The sequence below is a fragment of the Dermacentor albipictus genome, chromosome 7, assembly GCF_038994185.2.
Source record: "Dermacentor albipictus isolate Rhodes 1998 colony chromosome 7, USDA_Dalb.pri_finalv2, whole genome shotgun sequence".
Classification (NCBI taxonomy): domain Eukaryota; kingdom Metazoa; phylum Arthropoda; class Arachnida; order Ixodida; family Ixodidae; genus Dermacentor; species Dermacentor albipictus.
This window is the reverse complement of record NC_091827.1, coordinates 92189428-92211769: the sequence shown is the minus strand read 5'-3', so window position 1 is coordinate 92211769 and position 22342 is coordinate 92189428. Positions and strand designations below refer to the sequence as shown.

The 22342-nt window shown below is 48.3% G+C and overlaps 1 protein-coding gene across 2 annotated transcripts in view; it reads left to right on the top strand.

Annotated features, from left to right (window-relative positions):
- The window catches only part of LOC139048074 (arylsulfatase B-like), a 105825-nt gene that overhangs the window by 65624 nt on the left and 17859 nt on the right, over positions 1-22342 (top strand). For both annotated transcript variants that reach the window (XM_070522471.1, XM_070522472.1), the window contains exon 7: positions 6829-6955. In XM_070522471.1, the coding sequence (XP_070378572.1) occupies positions 6829-6955 (127 nt within the window). The remainder of the gene's footprint in view (positions 1-6828; positions 6956-22342) is intronic.

The following is a 22342-nucleotide window of genomic DNA, read 5'->3' as shown; positions in this document are numbered from 1 at the left end:
TATTCACTGCCCATGCTTGCATCTTTAACTTAGTTGCCTGCATTGCTAGTCTGTATATTACCTATGTAATGGCCATCGGTCTATACGAGTGAATTCTATCTTTCTCCCTCTTGCCTTTATAAATTAAATTCATTCTTTTTTATCGCCAGCTGCCTGGTGTTCGTCTATCTTTTAAAGTTTTTTTCACGAGAGCTTCCTTACTTTTTCGTCGTAGCTCATTAATGAGCCTTATGGGAACCTCGTCTAGCCCTGTGGCTGTGCGCTTAGGAATTCTCTCTTGCACTTTCTTCCAAATGAAATTTGTCAGCACCAGCTCCTTTTCCATCTGGTTTTCTTTCATGCCCTTTTTTGTTTAAATATAACCTCGTCATTGCCTTGGAAAGACTTGGCTGTTATTTTTCGAATGTAATTTAATGCCGCGTCCCCTTCCAGTTTTTTTTTTCCGTCTTCGTCTAGGATATGTTGTTGTACTGTTGTGACTTCCTGTCTAATCATATTATGTGGTTCCAAAATGCTCTAGATCCGGCCTTCTTTTTCTCACGTATTCTTGACAACCAACGTTCATTTTCACCTTTTATCTATGCTTGCACCAGTATTTGAACCATATATTTTTTCTCCCGGTATATTTACCACTTACTCCCCACTACATCCTGCGGCAACTGCGCTTTTTTTTGCCTGCCTGTGCTCTCGGGATGCTTTCTGTCGTTCGGTGATGGCTTCTCGTATCTCCCTTTTCCACCACCTTTTCGGTTTCTTTTTTTTCGTTTCCAACGAACATCTTGTTTCTCTTTCCGTATTTCTGTCGTTATTACCCTTAGAAGCTCACTATATTCCGACATTTTACTTGGCCATTTGGCAACTTCTTCCTGGACTCTGGTGACTGTACTTGTTATTTCTTCAGCGCTCAAATTTGGACTGTCCATTTTGCACTCCTTGCTCTCTTTCCCAACAACTTACCCCACCTTCAAAATGATGCGTTTATGGTCACTTCCTAAGCTGCTATACTTTCCTCGTGAGTGACCATTTTTCTAAACTTGTCATAAATTTATTCTATCATCAGCCAGTAATCAGTTGTCGATTGCCAGTTTCCCACTTCCCACGTGATCTGTCCTTCACACTTAGGCCCTGTATTCACGATCACGAGGTTATTTTGCTCACAAAGGTCGAGCATTGACTTACCGTTATTGTCGGCATAGCCACCTAGATCCTGTATGTGGGCATTCATGTCACCTAATAGGGCAATTTCAGCACCATCCCCGAAACCCTTAATATCAGCGCTTATGCATTCCACTGACTCTTTATTCTTCTCTGTGCAATTATTGCCTGTCCACAAATACGTAACGCCCAGCCAAGTTTTCTTTCCGCTCCTTGTACCTGATAACCAAAGATGCGTAGACATTTTAAATTTTTTCTTCCATTTGGCTTCCTGATGGATGAGCATTCCTATCCCCACCCCCCTTTCTTTCTTCCGACTTAGTTCTGTTGCACCCTTCCCAAACATAATTCTCAATCACGGGCGGCTCTTCCGAGTCTCTAAGGTGCGTTTCTGTAACCGTATACACTCCTATTTGTTCTCTATTTAACTGCTCCTCAGTCTCTGCCTACTTTTGGTTTCTTCTGCCGCCCTGCATGTTTATGTAGCCTATTGCATGGCGAGCTCTCTTTTTTGTTTTCCTCCTTTTTCTGTTATTGACGGCGATGCTAGTCTGAGGTTCCCTTAGAGAACCTTCTTCATTACTATCTACTCTGTCCTCCTGAGCACCCGTGGGCTCCCTGAAAAAGCAACAACGCGACCAGCAAGTCACCAGCCCACTTCTTGTGCAAGCCTCAAATTGAAGTGGCTCCCGTCTTGTAGAAAATGACCACACCTTCTCACTTACCTGTTGACTTCGACAACTTCGAAGTCTTTCTCTCGGCTCATTTTCCATATCTCCTCATTAGCAGCCACTACGGCTAAAATTGCGCTTATTACGGTGCCTCTAGCCGAACTATTGGAACTAACGAAGGCATCCCTAAGTCTTTCTACTATGCTGGTTTTATCAGCAGCGGCGCGCGGTTGATTTTTTCGCCCTCTGTGGCCGTTTGTTGAACTTGAGAGTGTGCTACCCCAGGTACCGCCATCTAGAGGCTGCGGCTTCACAGACAGACTTCAAATGGCAGCTGGACAAGTTAGTTGTCTTTCAGTTTCTGCGTAACAAATCCGAAGTTCTCGTATAACAGTTCTCCTATATTCGAATACCAATCCGAAGTTATCATATCTTCAGCTTGTATATAAGTCGTACTTTATGCATTCTCCGCCACAACTTACATTTAAACATTAATTCAGCTGAATGAGGCACTTGTTCTTGGGGAAGACCTAGAATAATGATGATGCATGCTGCACTTCCACACACGTGCCTGCGCCCGTGACGTTTTCTTTATTTTAAGGGTTTTACGTGCCAAAACCACTTTCTGATTATGAGGCATGCCGTAGTGGAGGAAATTTCGGAAATTTCGACCACCTGGGGTTCTTTAACGTGCACCTAAATCTAAGTACACGGGTGTTTCCGCATTTCGCCTCCATCGAAATGCGGCCACAGGGATTCGATCCCGCAACCTCGTGCTCAGTAGCCCAACGCCATAGCCACTGAGCAACCACGGCGGGTCGCCCGTGACGTACGTCGCTTGTGGTGGTGGTGCTTGTGCAACTTCGTCTAACGTCCGCACCAGCTTCGCCGTACTATTGTGAGCAATGTGAGCGGGAACACGTGAACGCCTGGCAAATAGCCTAGAAACCGAGTTAGAGCGATGCGCGATTGGCGCTGTCGAAAACAGAGGGGGAAGTGGGACGCTCTCCCGCTAACTGTTAGCACTCGCCCCCGCGCCTGCGTTCGTCGAAAACGGCAGCTTACGGCATTTCACTAGCCGACGATAGCCCATAAGACGGTTCCGTGTACAGTAATTTACAGTTAATCATATTTTTTCATTCATGCTTTATTTAGAGCGCAGCTCTCAGTCGCCCGTTCCTGCGTTGAGCGTCGGCGTGCCTCGGCGTCATGCCTTGTGACCGAGTGAACGAGTACAGCCAATGCAAGCGAACGCGGAGCGCAGCGCGAGATGAAAGGAGAGCGCGAGAGGAGAAAAAGGAAGGAGGGTAAAGTGAAAAGGCGAGGCGGAAAGTGGCCGGAAAGGGAAACGGCTTGTGCATGCGCGCAGTTGCCAGTGGCTGCGGTATCCGCAGCCGCGCCTGCAATCTCATCAGCGCTTCAGAGGGGGACGGGTGGGTGGGGGGTGGGCGCAAGTGGCGCGAGTCGGGGAGGGCAACGCCCGCCCGCTGCGTCAGCTGCTGAAAGAGAGAGAGAAAACTTTATTGCTCAGTTAATCGGAGTTATGGCAGGTCTGGGTGGGGCCCTCAGTCCAGGGCTCCACTGGCTCTTGCGGCTCGCTGAGCTTGGTCCAGGAGGGCCAACTGGCTCCCCTGATCCTCGCTTGCGAGTAGTGCCTCCCACTGCCGTACGAAGTCTGTGACGCTTAGAAAAGGTGAATTGACGTTGCTTGGCCGAGCCGTACATTCCCACGTTATGTGGGCCAGCGTGGGTTTCGCGCCGCACCACGGGCAGGTGTCTGTGTAATATGTCGGGTGCTGCTTGTGTAAGAGGTTTAGGTGTGGGTATGAATTGGTTTGTATGCGACGCGCCGAGGTCAGTCCACGGCCCCAGCGTGTGTGACAGGGATTACTGCCCCTGCAAGGGGTGATGGCGAGTGGCTACGAGCAAGGCTCGATGTGACGCTCCCTTGGGTGCTGTCGCCGCTGACATTGGTGGCACGCTTTTTCAGCGACGAAAGGCTGCTCTGGTCGTTGTCGGAACGAAAGCTTGAGAAGAACAGCGTAGTGCCGCTCAACATGGGCAGCACGGCGACGATGGACGTGATAGGGCGCCAGAGTAGCGCACGTCGTCTGTATGGAAACAAACAGCGTTTCTTTTTCTTCCTAATATAAACCGTGTACCTAAGCAATCATACAACAAAATATTGGCACTCGAACTTAAAAACACGTATAGAGCTGCGCTCAAATTTCACATTAGGGAGTGTCATATTCGTCGGTGAATTATTTTTAGTATACCCATATTGGCCCCTCAATTCTCTATTCCCATGATAAACCGAGAATGGCTGCACGGCCACCTCATGGGGGCGCCTCTAAGCATACTTTTAACAATATATCGTCAGCAATAACTACAGCTTTCATTCATTTAACGTAACGCGTAAATGCTTTCGTGACAATACAGCTCGTCCTATATTTGATTTTGATCAGCAGGACTAAGCCTCAGTGACGTTGTAGAGTGGTGTTTCGGGCAAAGAGAAAAGTTTCGGTGCCATTAAAGAGCAGGGCAGCAGATAATAGGATATGATGGGGAATAGGGAGGATGACGCGAGAGGTGCCCCATTTAAATGGGTTTATTCACTCTACCGCAGGTAATGGCATAAACCCAATTTCAGTAGATGAACAAACGAAACACAGTTCTTTATACTGTAGCATCCTACGGCTTCGCATCACCAAACCTGAGGAGCTCACGCTCCGGAAGCCTGCACCTAAAATCGCCGTTGCGAAAATGTTATTGTCACGAAAGCACCTATCGAAACAATCTAGTATTCATTGCTTTATCACTGGACACGTTTGCTCACAAAGCTAATACAAGATTGGCTCACTACGCGGTATTCATGGGCAGCAATAAACTCTAATGAAAGCGAAGACTTTCTTTGCGAATCTCGCATAGTTTCGTGATTGTGGGAGCTGAGGCCTTGCTGTTCCCTTGCCGAATAGGCCAACCAATCACAGCGGAGACCGTGCCTAGTGCGCGTCGCTGGGTTCCCAGCTGCACTACTAGGTGGCGCTTGCCTCCGCGCATCCGGAGCAGTGGTGGTGCCGGCCGCTCGGGGGAAATAAAAAAAATGAACCAGAAAACTCGTTTTCACGCACCCGCGGCTGCGCAGTAATGAGAAAGCAAACGCTTTTTGCGGACAGAATGCATTCCAATTGCGCTACGTACGCATGCGCATGCCGCCTCTGAAACCATGGGTGCTATAACGTAAAACTATTCCAAACTTTTCTATTCCAATTCTGCAATCAGCCCACCGCAATTGGTCAAAAACTTTTTTGAACGACCCCCACTTCACCTGTCTGTCACGCGACGTCATGAAAACCGCGATACCTCCCCATCTGATATGACGTGTAGACACTGACGCCTTTTTGCCATTAGCCCTCGGCTATTGGTCAAAAGCTTTCGGGCTGCACCCATGTCACCTGCCTCTCACGCGACGTCACAAAACCACAAAAACTTACCGCGTCAAAGTGACGCGTATGCGGTAAAGATTCATTAATATGCTGAACAAAACTGAATTTTCTTCTGAATAGTCGCAGGCTGCCCCGTTCCGAAAGAAATGAAAGATGGCTGCCGCCGATCGCTCCGGCACTGGCTACTCGCCCCTGCCGGAGAGCATGGGTTTATTTCCGTGTAATAAACCTTTCTGTGTGGCCGTGTAACGTTTTCGAGAACTTTCGGCGCGTTTACGATCTCGTTCTACCAACTCTTCTTTGCTGAGGATCCATTTTAGCGTCATTCTTAAGCTTCCGTTGCATGCCGCCGCGATTGTCGACGAGCCACCGCAAGCAAAGTAAGAAAAAGCGGACCAATCGCAGACGTCGGCACCGCCCTCTTCATCCGGTTATCGATATTTAGTGCAGTGGCTCGGCAGTATCGAATCCCTCTCCACTTGAGCATGGTCCTTGCCTCTTGTGAGCCAATTAGATAAGACAAGCCGCTCAGTGCAGGAAATGTTATTCGTTTTTCAAGGAAACAAACAAAAGTGACCTCCTATGAACGAGGGGAGCATTTGATTGGTTTCTTCAGACAATTCTGCGGGTGACCGCCCCATGCCTGCGTCGGCGGTTACGCAAATATGACGTCAGGATATTGGAATAAAAACATATTGGCATAGTTTTACGTACGGCCCCATGATGCGTTAAAGGCGTCCGTCGTACTTGCTAGTAGTTAGCAACTCTGCTGAACAAATGTCTCGGCATAGTTTGTGTGTTGGTGTGAGTGTGTTTCGACTCTTTATGCGCTCAAACAAAGCTTCGCTGTATATAGATTGCAACTCATTGGATATGCTGCATTTTTCCATCCAACATGCTTTTTCTTTATTTTGCTTTGCTTTCTTTCTCTCTTTATTATCTTTTATTCTAGGTGTGGGGATTGAAGGGGAGAGTGGTGCAGGAAAGTCGCAAGCATTTGTCGTTCAACACTCGGTCATTTGAAATGATAACCACACAACCAAAATAACCATGCTGCAGTGCTCGGCGAGATTCGCAGGATTATATTACGTCAAATACTTAACCATGAGGGAATATTTGATTATGCTGACTGCAATATTCTCGAATCGAATATAAATCAGACAACGGAAGCTATTAGATTGACATTCAAAATCTTCAATACTGCAACAATTTTTTATTGCAGCTTTTCCCGCCATTAAGTACAAATAGATATTACGAAAACTACACAACCAAAATAACCATGGTTCTTTGCTCGGCGAGATTCCAGAGAATATGTTACGTCAAATACTTAACCATAAGCAAATATCAGATTTTACTGAATACAATATTCTCGAATGAAATATAAATCAGATAGCGCATTAACTTCGTCTGTGTTTGACCTTGTTCATGATGTCAGTGCTTCAAATCTAAGCTACCTTAAGCACGAGGTCAGTTAAGCACCTAGAATAAAGAGGAACGCATTTTTTAGCTTGATCTGTGTTTCGAGTGTACACACGTTTTTACTTGTTTTGTTTCAGCCCCTGTTTTTGTACCTGGCCTACCAAGCAGTTCATGCCGCTTGCATGGATTGCAACGTAGAGGCACCCCCAGAGATCGTGGACGAATATGCCTACATCACAGCCTACAACAGAAGTGTCTTTGCAGGTGAGTTGGTATTGTTAGCCCCGTTAACGACACTTCCTGGGCTGAACCGAACGTACGTCGCAAGGGTTCCTCAAGGACAGTAAGCCGACGCTTTAGCACACTGCGCCACAAGTGCACTGCGTGTGGGCCGCCATTGCAATGAGCGTCTTTCGCCCCAACGCTTCAGCGAGCTGAGCAACGAATACGTTGGGTATGTGCCGTTCTTCAGTGAACCTCTCGCCAACTCGGATCACCGAGTGTGTGCCACTAAGTGTGCGGCCAGCGAGGCAACGATTCTTAGCGTTCGCACGCACCGGCACACTATGCCTCTCGTCTCAAAAGGCCGCGCGCGGACTTCGCGGAAGTGCCACCAGCCGGTATAGCGAGTCCAAAAAGAAGTGCGAGAGAGAAGCCAGGTTACCGTGGACGCGTTCCTCAGCGTTCGCACGAACCGGTGCGCCATGCATTTCGGATACCACCCCAGGCTTCGCGGCGGCGGCGCTCGTCGGCGCAGTGTGTTCTTAGGAAAGCGCGAAAAGGCAGTCCCGGTGCAGTACACATTTCATACATAGGTCGTTTCAATAGTGACAATACGTTGTGTCGCTATGTTGATTCAGTTCTAAACGCATTACCGTCGGCAGTCATTTTTTATGCCCTGTCAAGGCCGGAGGATCCTGAGGTGGTGGTTACATAGTACTTCTTTAGGGGCTGGGCTAGGGGTGCAATGTATTTCAATACGCAGAGCATTGAAAAGTATGGTTGGAGTACCATACTAACATATAGGTGTTTGTTTGGTGATGATCATGTTGCGGTCTTGGACTGTACCAGGCAGTTGAGCCCTCAGACCTGGAGCCAAGGGGTGGTCGGGTCGTTTTTACAGCAGAGCTGTATATGTCTAGCGTACCATAAAATTTTCGTGTCCGCACACAAAAACTATCATCATCAATGGCTCACAGCCCCGTAAGCACTCATACTCCCGTAAGCAAGCAAAAGCTGCATTAGTTCATAGCCTCATAACGCAGAGGCTACAAGCACTCAGAAAAGTAAAGCAAGTAGTGCCTACACATTTTCGAATCACGCATACAACATACAGAACAGCATACCGAAAACTCACCATCAGTGGCCCATACCACCGCACCCAATAAAAAGAATCAATGGCTCATAGCCCGGTGAGTTTCATGGCTACTCACTTTGTGTGGGTTAGTTGGGATGACACTATTCCTGTGGTCGTGCTCGGAGATTTCAATGTGCATGTGTCGGGACCAGCAAGGGAGTGGTTTACGCGTTTCATGTCACAGACATCTCGCTTCCGACGTCACACCGATTCGTCCGAACTGACTACCCAGCGACATACTGCATCGATTTGACATTATCAGAGAAGGTGTCTGCAGTTGCGAGTGTACTGATCAGTGTATATAATAGCGACCACAAGGCCATTGTGACCGTCGTTACTATGTGAAAATGAGTGATGCAATAAAGTCTTCAGCGCAAGTTTTCTCACCACGACGTTTACAGCTCCGCTGGTCAACCACCTTCGCAAAGGCCTTGAATTTTTTTATCAACATCACCCCAAGCAGCTTTCCCTCGTTAGACAGTCTGAGTGAGCAGTCACATCGGTGGTTATTAGAGGCATGCGTTTCTGTAGCTTGCCGTTGCCATATCCAGCTTTAATGGACACGTACAAACTAGCGCCCCAAACGGCCCCGGCACGAAGCTAGCGCATTTTCAATAGAACGAGCGGGTTTTTCGCGAATACCAAAGCTGCAGGTCGATTATCGAAAAAATCAGGTGACCGACGTGTTCTGGAAGACAATCCACACGAGCCAAATGCAGTGTTCACTCTATGGGACATAAGAATTTTGTTCCCATAGCAGTTAAAGATTTAGCAATGGAAGCCTATGGAAACGACGAAAATTTGTACTCGATTTTCGAGGCGAGAACGGTGCCTGTGATTAAACTACGGCGTCTATCGTAATACCCAGTGCAGCGTATGTAGTCCGGACACTCAGCTTTCGATTGACGCCTATCTCGACTATCCACACATGGCGTAACCCTGTTCCCAAAAGCCTTTTTGTAACACTGTCGTGAAAATTCACGTGGTATCTATAACAGGATGAGCGTACCACTGGGCAGAGCCTCCGAAGCCGTGGCCGAGTGGCAGAATCGCACGCATCTTTAGTCCCGCGTCACGGTGGTCGCGGTTCACTTCGCACTTTTTTCTAAGCCACATAGGACCTAGTTTTGTAGTCTTTCACTAGATGGTAGAAACACAAAACGCAGCATTTGCTTTCGGTTCTGGTTTTTCTGCGGCGCATTTTTTAAAGCCGCATAGGACTTAGTTTTATAGTCTCCCACCAGGTGGCAGAAACACAAGATTTGCTTTCGGTTCTGGTTTTCCAGTGGTTCTCTTGAAATATTATGTTTTCTATTTTCCTTCTTAAAACATAGTAGTGTAGTGTTCATTTCTTAAGTCATCGCATTTATGAAGATTTTATTCATTGGACATCATAACTACAAGCTTCCACATAACTTTGTGTTATGTAAAAGAAAACTTTCGTGCTTTGTAGCGTGGAACCTCGGAGAACAAAATGGCTATTCTTATTGCGTTCTTCTGGAAGGTCCGTTTTCTTCGACTTTCGCCTGTCCTTTATGGCACATACTCCGAGCGAATCAGGTCCACATAAGCCACAATACCACCCGGTGGCCAGTGCCATTCCTATGCAACATTCGTGCGGAACAAAGGGTCCACTAAGCTGAGTCGCCGCCCGAACGTTAATTATTTCTAAAGATTCATCCAAATAAGAAATGCACCAACTAGGAGAAGATGTGCAGCGTGTGGATTAGCAGGTACTTTTAATGTGTTCCCTACAGCCAAGTGGTATGAATCCGCAGGTGTGGCCGTAAAAAAACCATCTGAATAGATAGATAGATAGATAAACTTTATAAAAAGAATAATCAGAAAACCGCTAATGGTCGGGGCCCTTAGTCCAGGGCTCCGCTGGCTCTTGCCATCTTCTCAGCTCCCTTTATCAGCTTGAGCTGGTCGTCGAGGGCCGAGCTGGACAGCAGTGCCTCCCATTGCTCCCTCGTGGCGTTCGTTTCTAGGTGTTCTATGTTTTGTAGTGTGCACTCCCACGTAATGTGGTATAGGGTTGGCGTGGCCATACACCATGGGCATTCGTCCCTGTAGGCTGTGGGGTGTATCCGATGTAATATGTGTAGGTTCGTGTAAGTGCCTGTCTGGAGCCTACGCCTGGCAGCGGCATCTTCTGTCTTTAGATTTCGATGGGGTGGTGGATATCGCAAGCGACGCCCTCTGTGGTAGTTAACGATGGCTGAATACTCGAGGTCGACAGGGTCCGGGTCTTCTGCAGCCGGCGTGATGAGTGCTCGGTTATGTACGAATCCTCGAGCTGCTCTGTCGGCCTGCAGGTTGCCCGTGAAGCCAGTGTGGCCCGGTATCCAGATGATGGTTTGGGTGGTTTGGGTGGTTTGGGTGGTGGTGAAGTTGCGGCAGGCCTGCTGGGAATCCGTGAGGATCGTAAGTGGTTGGTTTGCGTGAAGGCCCTCGCGGATGGCTAACGCGATGGCCATCTCTTCGGCTTCCGTGATCGTGCAGGGGCGGGTCGATGCAGCGGAGGTAACGTGGCCTCGGTGGTCGCATGCCACTGCAACTGCGCCCTTGTTGTTCGTCCCATACATGGCGGCGTCCGTAAAATGGGCCGTGGTATTGAACCTGAATGCTTTCTCCATGTACTGGGCCCTTGCTCTCCTCCTGCCGGAGTGTAGGTTAGGGTCCATGTTGCGTGGTATCGGGGCAACATGAAACCTGTCCTGGACGTGACGAGGTATTACGCAGGTTTCTTGGGTTCGTGTTGTTATTGCTGGGAACCCCAAGGTTTGTAGGACCTGCCGGCCCGTGTGAGTCCGCGCTAGTCTCTGTTGTTGCGAGACGTAATGGGCTTCTGTCAGTTCGCTGAGGGTGTTGTGCAACCCTAGCGCCAATAATTTTTCGGTCGATGTACTCATCGGCAGACGGAGAGCGGTCTTGAACGCCATCCTCAAAAGTGTGTCGGCCTGCTTCGTCTCGGACTGTGTGAGGTGGTAGTAAGGCAGGCTGTATGTGATTCTGCTCACCACCAGGCTACTGACCAGTCGGAGGGTGTCCCTTTCCTTCATTTCTCTGTTCTTGGATGTTACGCGGGAGATCATGCGTGATATCGCCTTGACACTGGTTTTGAGGAGTGTAAGGTTGTGTGTAGCGCGCTGGTTGGACTGCAACCACATGCCCAGCACCCTCAGCAACGGCTTCTCTGGTATGAGGCCCCCGTTGAGGCGTACCTCGAGTCTTCTTGTTGGGTCTGTGGGGACTGCGTGGTTACCCCGGCCTCGCCAGACTCGTAGGAGCTCAGATTTTTCGGGCGAGCATTGTAGTCCCCGTTGGCTGACGTATTCTTGGATTAGATTTGCTGCAGTTTGCAGGCGTTCTTCTTTTTCAGTGAGGGACCCTGTTGTGGTCCAGAGTGTTATATCGTCTGCGTAGATTGCGTGCCGCAGACCTGCTACGTCCTGCAGTTTGCTTGCGAGGCCGATCAAGGCGACGTTGAACAGCGTGGGAGAGATGACAGCACCTTGTGGTGTTCCCTTGTTGGGAGGGTGGTACACTGGGGTCTGGAACTCTCCCATCTTCAGCTCCGCCGTGCGGTGGCTCAGGAAGCTCTGAACATACCTGCACGTTCGCACCCCGCAGTTGGTGTTGTCCAGCCCTTCTAGGATTCATTGGTGGCTGACGTTGTCGAAAGCCCCTTTGATGTCGATTGCTAGGAGGACGTGTTCGCCGCAGCGGGAAACGTTGCTGAGGACTTCTTCCTTGATTTGGAGTAGCACATCTTGTGGGGACAGGCCTGCGCGGAAACCGAACATGGTGTCCGCCAGGTGTTTGTTATCTTATAAGTGTCTCTGTAGTCTCGTATTTATAATTTTTTCGTACACCTTGCCGAGGCAGGACGTGAGCGATATGGGTCTGAGGTTTTCAATTGCCAATTTCTTGCCCGGTTTGGGGATCATGATTATTCGTGCGTGTTTCCACATCGCCGGTACCGTACCTTGTTCCCAGTGTTTGTTGAGAAAGGCCGTGAGCGCGGAGATAGACTTGTCGCTCAGGTCTCCCTACAGCCAAGTGGTATGAATCCGTAGGTGTGGCCGTAAAAAAACCATCTGAATAAATGTCCCGTGCTGTGTCTGCCCCGGTCACTCTACAGAGAAGCTAGCGTGGCTAGCCGTCAGCATTTAGGATACACATATGACGCCGCTTGTTCGGTGCAGTTGCTTTTAATGCGCAGCCTTCTTTGGCGAATACCCCAGCAATTTGGTAGCAAAATCATGCAAAATCGTGTAAAATCGTGTCTGTAACGCCAAAAACTTGACGCATTTCCCACATGAATACATAGGTCTTTATAAAAAGGGTTGGGATGGCCAACTTGAAATTGGAAATGGCATCACCATAAATTTGGGCGTGATACAGGGATGGGCCAAGTTGAATTTGGTAGTAAATTTGGGGTGAAATGGTAATGAGCCAAGCTGAATTTTAGGCTGATAGGGGGGTGGCCCAACCTAAATTTGAGGTGATATATGGGTGGGTAAGCCTAAGTTTGGGATAATATGGGGGTGGGCTAACCTAAATGTGGGAGTAATTTGCAGTGGGCCATCCTAGATTTGAGGTGATAGAGGGGTGGGCCAAGCAAAGTTTGGGGCTGATATGGGGATGGGCCAACCTGGATTTGGGGATGATATGGGGGAGGTCCAACCTAAATTTGGGGGTGACATGGGGACGGGCTAACCTAACCATGGGGGATGTGTGGCTGGGCCAAGCTGAATGGGGGGGGTCATATATGGGTGGGCTAACCTTAATTGGTGGGTGATTTGCGTTGGGCCATCCTAAATTTGAGGGCCAGGGTTAGTTTGGGGCGGATATGGGGGTGGGCCAACCTTGATTTGCAGGTGGCATTGGAGTGGGCAAACCTAAATATGGTGCTGTTGTGGAGGCGGGCCAATCTGTATTTGGGAATGACATCGGATTGGTCCTACCTAATTGTGGGGGCAATCTCGTGGTCGGCCAATCTGAATTTGGGGGCGATATGGGGGTGGGCCAACCTAAATTTTGGGGTGCCTCGACTCGAAATTTGGAGGAAAATTTATGGAAATTCGTGCGTGGACCAACTTGAAAATTAGGGGTGACCAAATTGAAATTTGGGATTGGGCCAACTTGAAGTTTAAGGCTGGGCGAAAAGAAAATCGGGCCTGGCCGACTTTAAATTTGAGGGTGTGCCAACTTGAAATTTGGGGGTGGGCCTACTTAATGTTTGGGGTGGGCCAATTGAAATTTGGGGGCCTGTTTACGAATAGTTAGACAACACCAGTAGTGTTTCTGCATATTTTTCATCATCGCAAAGTACGTACATTAATAATTGTTACCCAATACCCTCAAGGTGAGCTACCACTCGAGTCTTCCCCGCCCACTGAGCTAATAATGTCACTGGAGTGCTCTCATCGTGACGACTGCGACGTTCAATATGGAGATCCACAAGAACAAATCGCAGACCGAGCTGAGCATTATCACACCAATGTCATCGCTAACACTACTCGCTCGTGCTAGACGCAACGCAAGCTTACAACGATCATAATTCAACTTTCAATCGCACGCTAGTCGACACGTTCTCAGTGCACAATTTCGCCAATCATCTGGATAGGAACCTTGCTCGATGTTTTACTGTTATGTCGCGTCGTTTTTCACGAAAGCCTTCTCCCGGAAAGACAATACATTTTTGAGATTGACGAGGCAAGCTAGTATATAACTAATACGAAGCAAATGTGTAAAGGGTTATAGTGATTTTTCAAAAAAATATGTATTAATAAATAAGATTTCAGATGGTATTGTTTCGACCGGGCATGACATCGATTTCTTCCCGCCTGTCACAGTGCTTTGACCAAAAACCTAATCATTTCGCTCAAACGCGTTGCCCCAGTTCTACTGTGTAGTATTGTAGTACTACTGCTGTTGCCCCAGTATTGTGTACTGTTGTTGATATTGTAGTAATGTGGAGTTTTCCTCTTCATAAGAGCATAAAAAGAAAAAAATATTACAGATAGTAGCTAAGCGCAAAGTACATTGCAAGATCTGCAACCAGCAATTATTTTTAATTTGTGGGTTGGTCTTCTCCGCTGGTAGAGCGCTGTCCGATCACTTCAACGAATTTTGTTTGTGTGCAACTGTAGCAAAAACAAAGATACTACCATTTCATTGCCAGGACCTTTATGCCCTCCACACACACAAGGACACCAGATAATTGACACTATCAGTTTATAAACTGATATTGTTTTGCTAATTACAGTGCAGAGTAGTGTCTGCGAACGGAGTATTTTCTTATTATCAGTCCACTGTTAGCAGTGAGAAGCACTTCGGTCTACCATCCCCATGAGGGCATACTAGCCATTGTAGCGCTTTGCTCTAAGACAAGTGCTAAAAACTTCGTGTGCTTTGTCCTTTCCACAGGTCGTCCATCCATTCTGTTATAGTGACCATCAACGTTGTGTACGTCAGGCCTCCTCCTCATTTTAGCTTCACCATCGCGAGAGTGGACAGGGAAAGGAAGCTTTCTTCACAATCAGCCCCAGCGGGATTCCACCACTCGTAACTGCTGCAATTTGCATTCAGTGGCTGGGCATGCCAACTACATTCTTAGTTTCACAATGGCTAGAGCGCACAGAAAAAGTAGTGCTTTGGTCGCTATCACTACCACGAACCCATGTCAATGCAGATACATGTACGTGCAGCGGCTGGGCATGCGAATTTCTGCGCTACCACCTGCCGCCGCCCACCTCGGATTTTCTATGCATACCTGCTTGTTTTCATCGCAGACGCATAGAGGACACACGCGGATAAGTAATTGGATTGGATTGGTAAAACGTTTAATAAGCCTGCAGTAAAGCGCGAAGGCGCGCTTCGGATGTCGCCTACGTCGTCATCGTGGCGGGGGTTCTGGGAGGATCCCCGCTCGCCGTTGGCGGCTCGCCAGGCTCCTGCCTAGCCAGCGCCTCGATGACCTGCTGGACGGCCTGGAGTTGTTTTTCTTGGTCGTCGCTCCGCGTTGCTTCCTCAAGCTGCGGCGGTATACGCCCTGAGTTAGCTTCGCTTGGATGTTTGGACCAATCCCATAGCATATGCTCGAATGTGGCCGTCTCCCTGCAGCACGCTCTGCACTTGTCATGGGGGTGCGATTCTGGGAACATCCTATGCAATTGCGCCGGGCTTGGAAGCGTTCTCGTTTGTAGTTGCCTGAATAGCACGGCCTGCGACCTGCTCAGCCCTTTACAGGGTGGCGGGAGAAGTCTGCGGGCCAGCCGAAAGCCTTGGTCAGTTCGTTATAGCTGGTCATCCGGTCTTTGGCGCTAAACCACAGCGGGCAGCCGTTGCCTTTGGCGCGGTTGGTTAGTCCTCGCGCTCGGGTGTGTGCCGTTTCGTTGCGATTGGCATGCTTCTACGACGCTTGTCCTGCGTGCGCCGGGAACCACTTGATTCGAGTCCTCTTGTCGCAGTCTGCCTGTCGGAACAGGGTGCGTGCCGCCGTTGGGGCAATTCTTCTTTCGGTAAAGTTCCTCACCGCCTGTCTGGAGTCGCTGAGGATCATGTGGCATTCTCGGTCTAGGATGGCCAGGGCGATGGCTATTTCTTCTGCTTCCTCCACTTGCTTGCTCGATGTGCTGGCGGTCGCCCGCACTTTGCCTCCGGCGTCGACCACCGCAACCGCGACGCCGTTGCGGCCGGCATATTCGGCTGCGTCCACGTATCTGGCGCCGGTGTCTTCCGCGTGCAGGTCCGTCAGTGCCTTGGCTCTAGCGCATGTTCTGCCTTCGTTGAATTCCGGGTGCATGTTCCTCGGCAAGGGGTCAACCCGCACGTTCCATCGTACGTGGTCGGGGACGGGGCATTTTGGTCCCTGCTGTTCATGATAACCGATGCCTAGACTGCACAGGATCTTTCTGCCGGCCTTTGTTGATGACAGCCTTTCCAACTGAGCGGCTCTTTGCGCTTCGGCGATCTCGTCAAGCGTTTTGTGTATGCCCAGCCGGACGAGACGTTTCGTGTTGGTAGTTTAGGGTAGACTGAGTGGTATCTTGTAAGCCCTCCGGATTAGGATGTCTAGCTTGTTCTTTTCGCTTTTCAAACACTTGTGGAAGGATGCCACGTACCCTATGTGGCAGAGTACGAAGGAGTGTATAAGTCTGATGAAGTTTTCCTCCTTCATGACTCCCTTCTTGGTGGTAACGCGCTTGAGCAGTGGTGGCGTTGGCCGCCTTACCCATGATGCGGGTGACGGTGTCTCCGTTCCTGCCGAGCGCTTCCATCGTCATGCTCAGGACTCGGATCTCGCTGACCGTCGATATTGTGTTACCATCCCTGGTGCGGATCTTAATCTTTTCGTGTTTTCTTTGCTTCTTGATTCTGTGCGTTTTGATCGGTTGGTAAAGCAGGAGCTCCGACTTACTTGGGGAGCAACGCAGTCCCGTACCTTCCAGACTCTTCGATCGTGGCGACGGCCTTCTGTAGTGTGGATTTTATGCGGGCATCACAGCCCCTTCCACCCACAGCGTAATGTCGTCCGCATATATCGTGTGCTTCAGGCCTTCAAGCTGGCATAGTCTTTTGGCAACTTGAATCATAACAAGGTTAAATAGCATGGGTGAGATGACGGAGCCTTGGGGAGTGCCCTGGCTCCCTAATGTCTTCTCGTCCGTCTTCAGGTCGCCGGCTCTGAGCTCCACCGTTCAGCCAGTGAGGAAGTCTTTGAAATATTCGTACGACCTCTCGCCTAGGTTTAGATGGGATACCTGCGCGAGGATGGCAGAGTGCGTCACTTTGTCGAAGGCGCTTTCTAGGTCGAGCCCGAGGACGGCTTTGATGTCCCTGGTTTCGCCGTCGATGACCTGATGTTTGATAAGTAAAAAATCTCAGTGCCCTCCCACTCTGTAAAGAAATATGACCAGCAAAGCTATGTATGTGGGCCCCTCAATGGCGAACTGCACCTCCGCCGTATGTCGGCCCCGCATTGCATTGTCTTCGGCATCGGCCCACGTATGGGGAGTGCTTAATGCCTGCTTCACGTCCGCCGCAGGTCGGCCTGGCATGGCGTTACATTCGGGATCAGCCTACGTATGGGGAGAGCTGAACGCTTGCTTCACCTCCGCTGCGGGTCAGGCCGGTATTACGCTATCTTCGGGATTTTGCTCTACACGCGGACGCGACAGTGGGGAAAGTAGGCCTTAAGAGGAACCTTTAGCTCTAGTGGTCCTATCTAACCACATGTAAAAGGAGAATTCGTTTTTCTCTACAACCACTGCATCAAACTTTACAACGTCTTGTGCACTTAAAAGAAAAACTTATAATCTAGTGACTGTTGGTTTAGAATTTTTGATTTAGGTCATCATTTGTTTATTCAAAATTGGCAAAATCGCAAATTTTCAGAAAACGAAACCATCAAGCTAACAGCTCTGCCTCTCGGCAATGAAAATTGATATCACAATTCTGTACATTGCATCTAACAGCACATCTAAAGCGGACAAAATTGATGTATTACGCATGAATCTAAAAAAAATTAGTAATGTGGAAATACAGCTTTTCCACAACCCTTGTTCACAACGTAACGACTTCACGTAAGATAGAAATCGGCATATTGGATTTGTCCGCTTTGAAGTGTCTAAAGGATGCTGTTTACAGAACCGCGATATCAGTTCTTGATGCGGAGTTATTTATTTGTAAACTTCTTGCTTCTGTATTTTTTGCACTTTCGGAGTTTTGAAAATCTTTTACCGGAATTCAAGCCTTAAATAGAAATTCCGCTTCCAATAGTCACTATAGTTTACCTTTCTCGCCCGAATCCAGCAAATTTCATTAAAATCGGCCCAGGGGTTATCTCAGAAAAAAGTTTCTGCGTTTTACATCGATTTGAATAGGCCGCGTCGGATTTGGGCCCTGGGTATAGCTTACTCTTAACGACTTCGTTGTAAAAAAAGGAATAAAAGAATAAAAGAAAAAATACGCCTCAGCCCTCAGTATCGCCGCCTCAGATTTCGTCATGATGGCACCGCCACCATCGGCACGGCTCCGTGAGCAGCTAGCAAGCTGTTCGCTTTCGTTATCTTCCTTCCCTCGGCGGCAGCGCATTGTCTTGATGCCACCGACGCGCTAAATCTGCACCATCATTCTGTCATGCATCGCTTCTGCGACCAAGCAAGCTTTCGGCGGCACACGTTCACTGCCCTATTGACACTAAAACTTTAAAATGCTTGCCTTCGAGAAAGCAGCATGAATAAAAACGGAACGCGGCTATGTGTCCATGGGGAACTAGTGTACGGGGCCATACTATTGATGACAGCATCACAAAAGGCTAGATGTGGTCAGGTTGACTTTACAGGTTTGGAAGGAATGACTGACGGGCTAGTTGCTTCATATCACATAAAGAACAGCGCTTAAAGTTAGCGCAGTTTGTGTGTGGTTCCTCCTTTGTGTCCCGTCGTGAAGTGCTGTTCTTTCTGTGACATTACAGATGCTCTTTTTCTGCGTCAGTTACGTCTTCCAAGAGCGTTTACTTGGAAACGTTTTGTTCGCATGGCTCTTACAGAAGCATGTTTAGTCGAATTTTTTTCGCTTAGCTGCATAATCTCCAGGACGGGCTCCAAACTGCTCATTTTCTTTAGCCACGTAAGAACCATTACTGAAAATTTAATTAACGTAGCTTTGCTAATTACGCAAACAACTTCTCAACTTACTCCGCATCTAGAGGTTACCAATCTGAACACTCGAATGATAAAATGATGTTAACATTGTTTGTCTCGTTTCAACAGTTTTGTTCCGTGCAGTTAAAAGCAGCCGGCATATTGATGGTGCTGTAGACTTCTTATAAAGTAAGTGTGAAAGCTTGGACAGGTTACCTTGGCGCAAATCAAGTTCATGAGCTTAAGCACATGTGCCCAACCTTGCACGTCTGTCTTTACAACCGATTTTCATACATTATGCAAGAAGCACCTCAGCGCTACGGTACATCGCACAAGGTGTGCGAGAACATTGTGCGCGCTCCCGATTAGGTTTCTGGGTGTTGGTGGCATCAGGCTCGGTTTCCTGGCATCATAAGGAATAAAAACAGCTTCCTGGAGGAAAGCATTGGGCACATTTTTAGTACTTTGTAACATTCATCTTTTCGCTTCATCTTTTCCGATCTTTTCCGATTATTCACGCTTCACCAGCGTCACATCGTTAAAACAACGTGCCGAGTTGGAATCACTATCACGTCGACGCCAGTTTGCTCGCGTAACCTTAGTCCATAAACTTTATCACCATTCCACGCTTCGCGAAGACTTCTTTTCACCATCCCCTGCAGTTTTCCCGCGCCGTGACCAGGCTAACAAAGTGAAACGAATAATGTGCCGCTCGTCGCTCTACGCAAAATCATTTATTTCTCGCACAATACCAGAATGGAATAACCTACCATCACGCATAGCTACTGAAGTTAACTTACCATCTTTCCAAACTTTGTTGCAAGAAAACGGTTAGTGGTAGCAGATTAGATATTACTTATGCTTATATGCCCTTATTAACATATTATGCAAAATGTTCTTGTGTTTTCATGACTAAGTGCATGTACCCCTTGTTCATATCTATTTATTTTATGTTCCTTGTGTGTATGTTTATTTGATGTAGTTTTATTTCTTGTGTATATTTCATGTTTGTGCCCCCCCCCCCTATGTAATACCCTCGTGTGAGGGCCCTTAGGAGTAATGTAAATAAATAAATAAATAAATATTGATCAGCACGGATATGTACGTTAGAACGAAAGGTACTGAAATATTACGGTGAGAGTTTCACCGGATGTATTTTAGTTGTCTAATAATAAGAGCTAAAGAAAAAATAGTGTGATTTTGTGACAATTAATGCTGACATGAAAAATGAGCTCCGACACAGTACTCGTGGTGGAACTGGCCCCTGGACTACAAGGCTACATTGAACCACGATATGCTGGTTTGATAAATACCAGTAATTGGAAAGTGGTTCGCTCTTGAATTTCCTGCATGTCGCCGCCGCTGTGGAGTGTTGGGGGCGCTTTTTAAACCACAAGCACTATGTTTCAGCTAATAGTGAAAGCAAATGTGTTATCTTCTTTCTTTTTTTTTGGGGGGGGGGGGGTGCTTTTTTAGCGTCTAACCACAGCACTCTAAAAATTGTTTGCACCCATTGGGGTGTATATGTGTCCCACAACAATGATCATCATCGGCCTTGCTTGCGTTTCCTTTCTTGAAAACTCGGCGCTCGCTACTTTACTGTCGAGAATGCTGCGTTACACTGATAACGCGCATGCCGTTCGTGACTGGGAAGTACCGGGCTCACAGCGTTAATGAAAGGAAACGCGGGCAAGACAGGTGACGATTATTGTTGTGGGAAAAAAAAAACACCACACCCCAAAGGATGCAACTGATTTTAGAGTGAGTTCCAAAGTTATCACTTAGCTCAAGATGCGCCTGCATGTGTTTCTAATACCCAGTATGTTGTCACGGATTTAATAGCGAAAGAGCGTTATCTTATCAGACTGCGCGCGTGAAGCGAATACTGACGTACATTCTCCATCACATTTGACGACCCAAGATTGCGCTGCAATGTACGAGTGTTCCAATCTGACGAACTGACGCCTTGATCCGTAGAACGGAATCAGAGGAAGCACTTTGCGCGCTGCCATCGTTATGCTTGAGTGTTATTTTCTTTTCCAGCGCAAGCTCATCTTATAATGAGTAACATTCGTGACTGACTCTTTTGGGAGTGTTTTGTTCTTGACATTACTACAACGTGAGAGTATAGAGGTGCTCCATCTTCATTGAGTGAATACTGGGAAACGGACTAGGCCTTTTCTTGCGTCTGCGTTTACACATTTACGGCACCAATTTATGTTTCATAACTTAGTCTTTAATTTGGGGAGCTGTAAAGCGCAGCAACCTTTTATTAACAGGATGTTTTAATAACACAGAAAATTAAACACCCTGGAAAATAACACACACTGGCGCTGAGAGCTCTCAGTGCCAGTGTGTGTCGTGTCTTTCTTTTTGTGGATCGTCTTAGGTGTTTGCGCTGTAACGTCAAGTTCAGAATTATGTGCCAACTAAGCCCAAATGAAGTGTTACTGAAATTCCTGTCTTGTGTGTAAGCTCGAGTCGTTGGGAATACTAAGCTGATGCAGTACCCTGATAACCTTGGCCTCCTTTGCTGTGTAGCTGTTGTAGTCTCGGGCTCTACGGGACGTAATAAAATGTTTCCCTATTACGTGTGTGAAAAGGCGCATTGGCCGAAGTGAATCAGTGGAGTGGAAAATGAGTTGATTGATTCAGTGAGTTGCACACATATTGGTGGCATAAATGTGAGGGACGGGATTGTTGGCAACAGAAGTGGCTTGTATGAACTTCAAGTTGAGGCGGGTTTCCGTCTCATGTATGCATTTGACAGTGACTTCCTTTATTGAAGAGCGTGAGGACTGTTACGCTCATAGTGGCACTGGGGTACGCTGCGTGACCCACGATGGAAGCCATGATTTTGGGCTCCTGTGTAGAGTTACCTCTGGTGTCTTGAGTTCTTAAGGCTCGTTTATAGTCCGACGTTATCGGCGCGCGGGCGAGCGTCGTTCGCGGTCAGTCACGCTACGTCGGTTGCGCTGCGCCAGCCGAGATGCCATCCCCTCTATACTTCAACGCGCGCGCCGTAGGCTGCTATCTTCGGAGCATGCGCAGAAGGTTCGCCAAGTGGCGCGCCGTCCGAAAAAGCCGTCTGCGGAGTTGTGTTGGCGCCTTTTTCTTCGCGCGCAATGCATTGTGGGTCGACGCAGTCGGCGGCGCCGGCGCGCGAATGGAGCAGGAGCCAAATTTGCGCCGGGCCCGTCGGGGCGCGCTGGCAGCCGCCGGTTACGTCGGCGCTGCAGTGCGTCGGACTATAGAAGGCGTTGTTTTCGCCAACGTAACGTAGCGTGCGCGAGCGCGCGCGCGCGCGCGCGTTACGTCGGACTATAAACGGCCCTTTAGTGTCACATATAGCGCGCTCCCATTTATGCCATACATAAGGTGTTCATTTTCGACCATATCAGCACATTGTGCAGAGAAACGAGAGGAACAGAATGATGCTTCTTAAGACGATCGATTATTTCAGGTTGGTCGTTCTTTTGACAGGTGTACTTTATCTTTATCGGGTGACCACCTTTCACTGCCTTACAAATCTTATCGCATCGCACAGCGCAGGACGCGCCTGTGTATCGAAAGTTTCTGCAATGTTATCGATGGTTCCATCCGCTGTCTGTCACCGAACCTTGTGTAATCTGATTG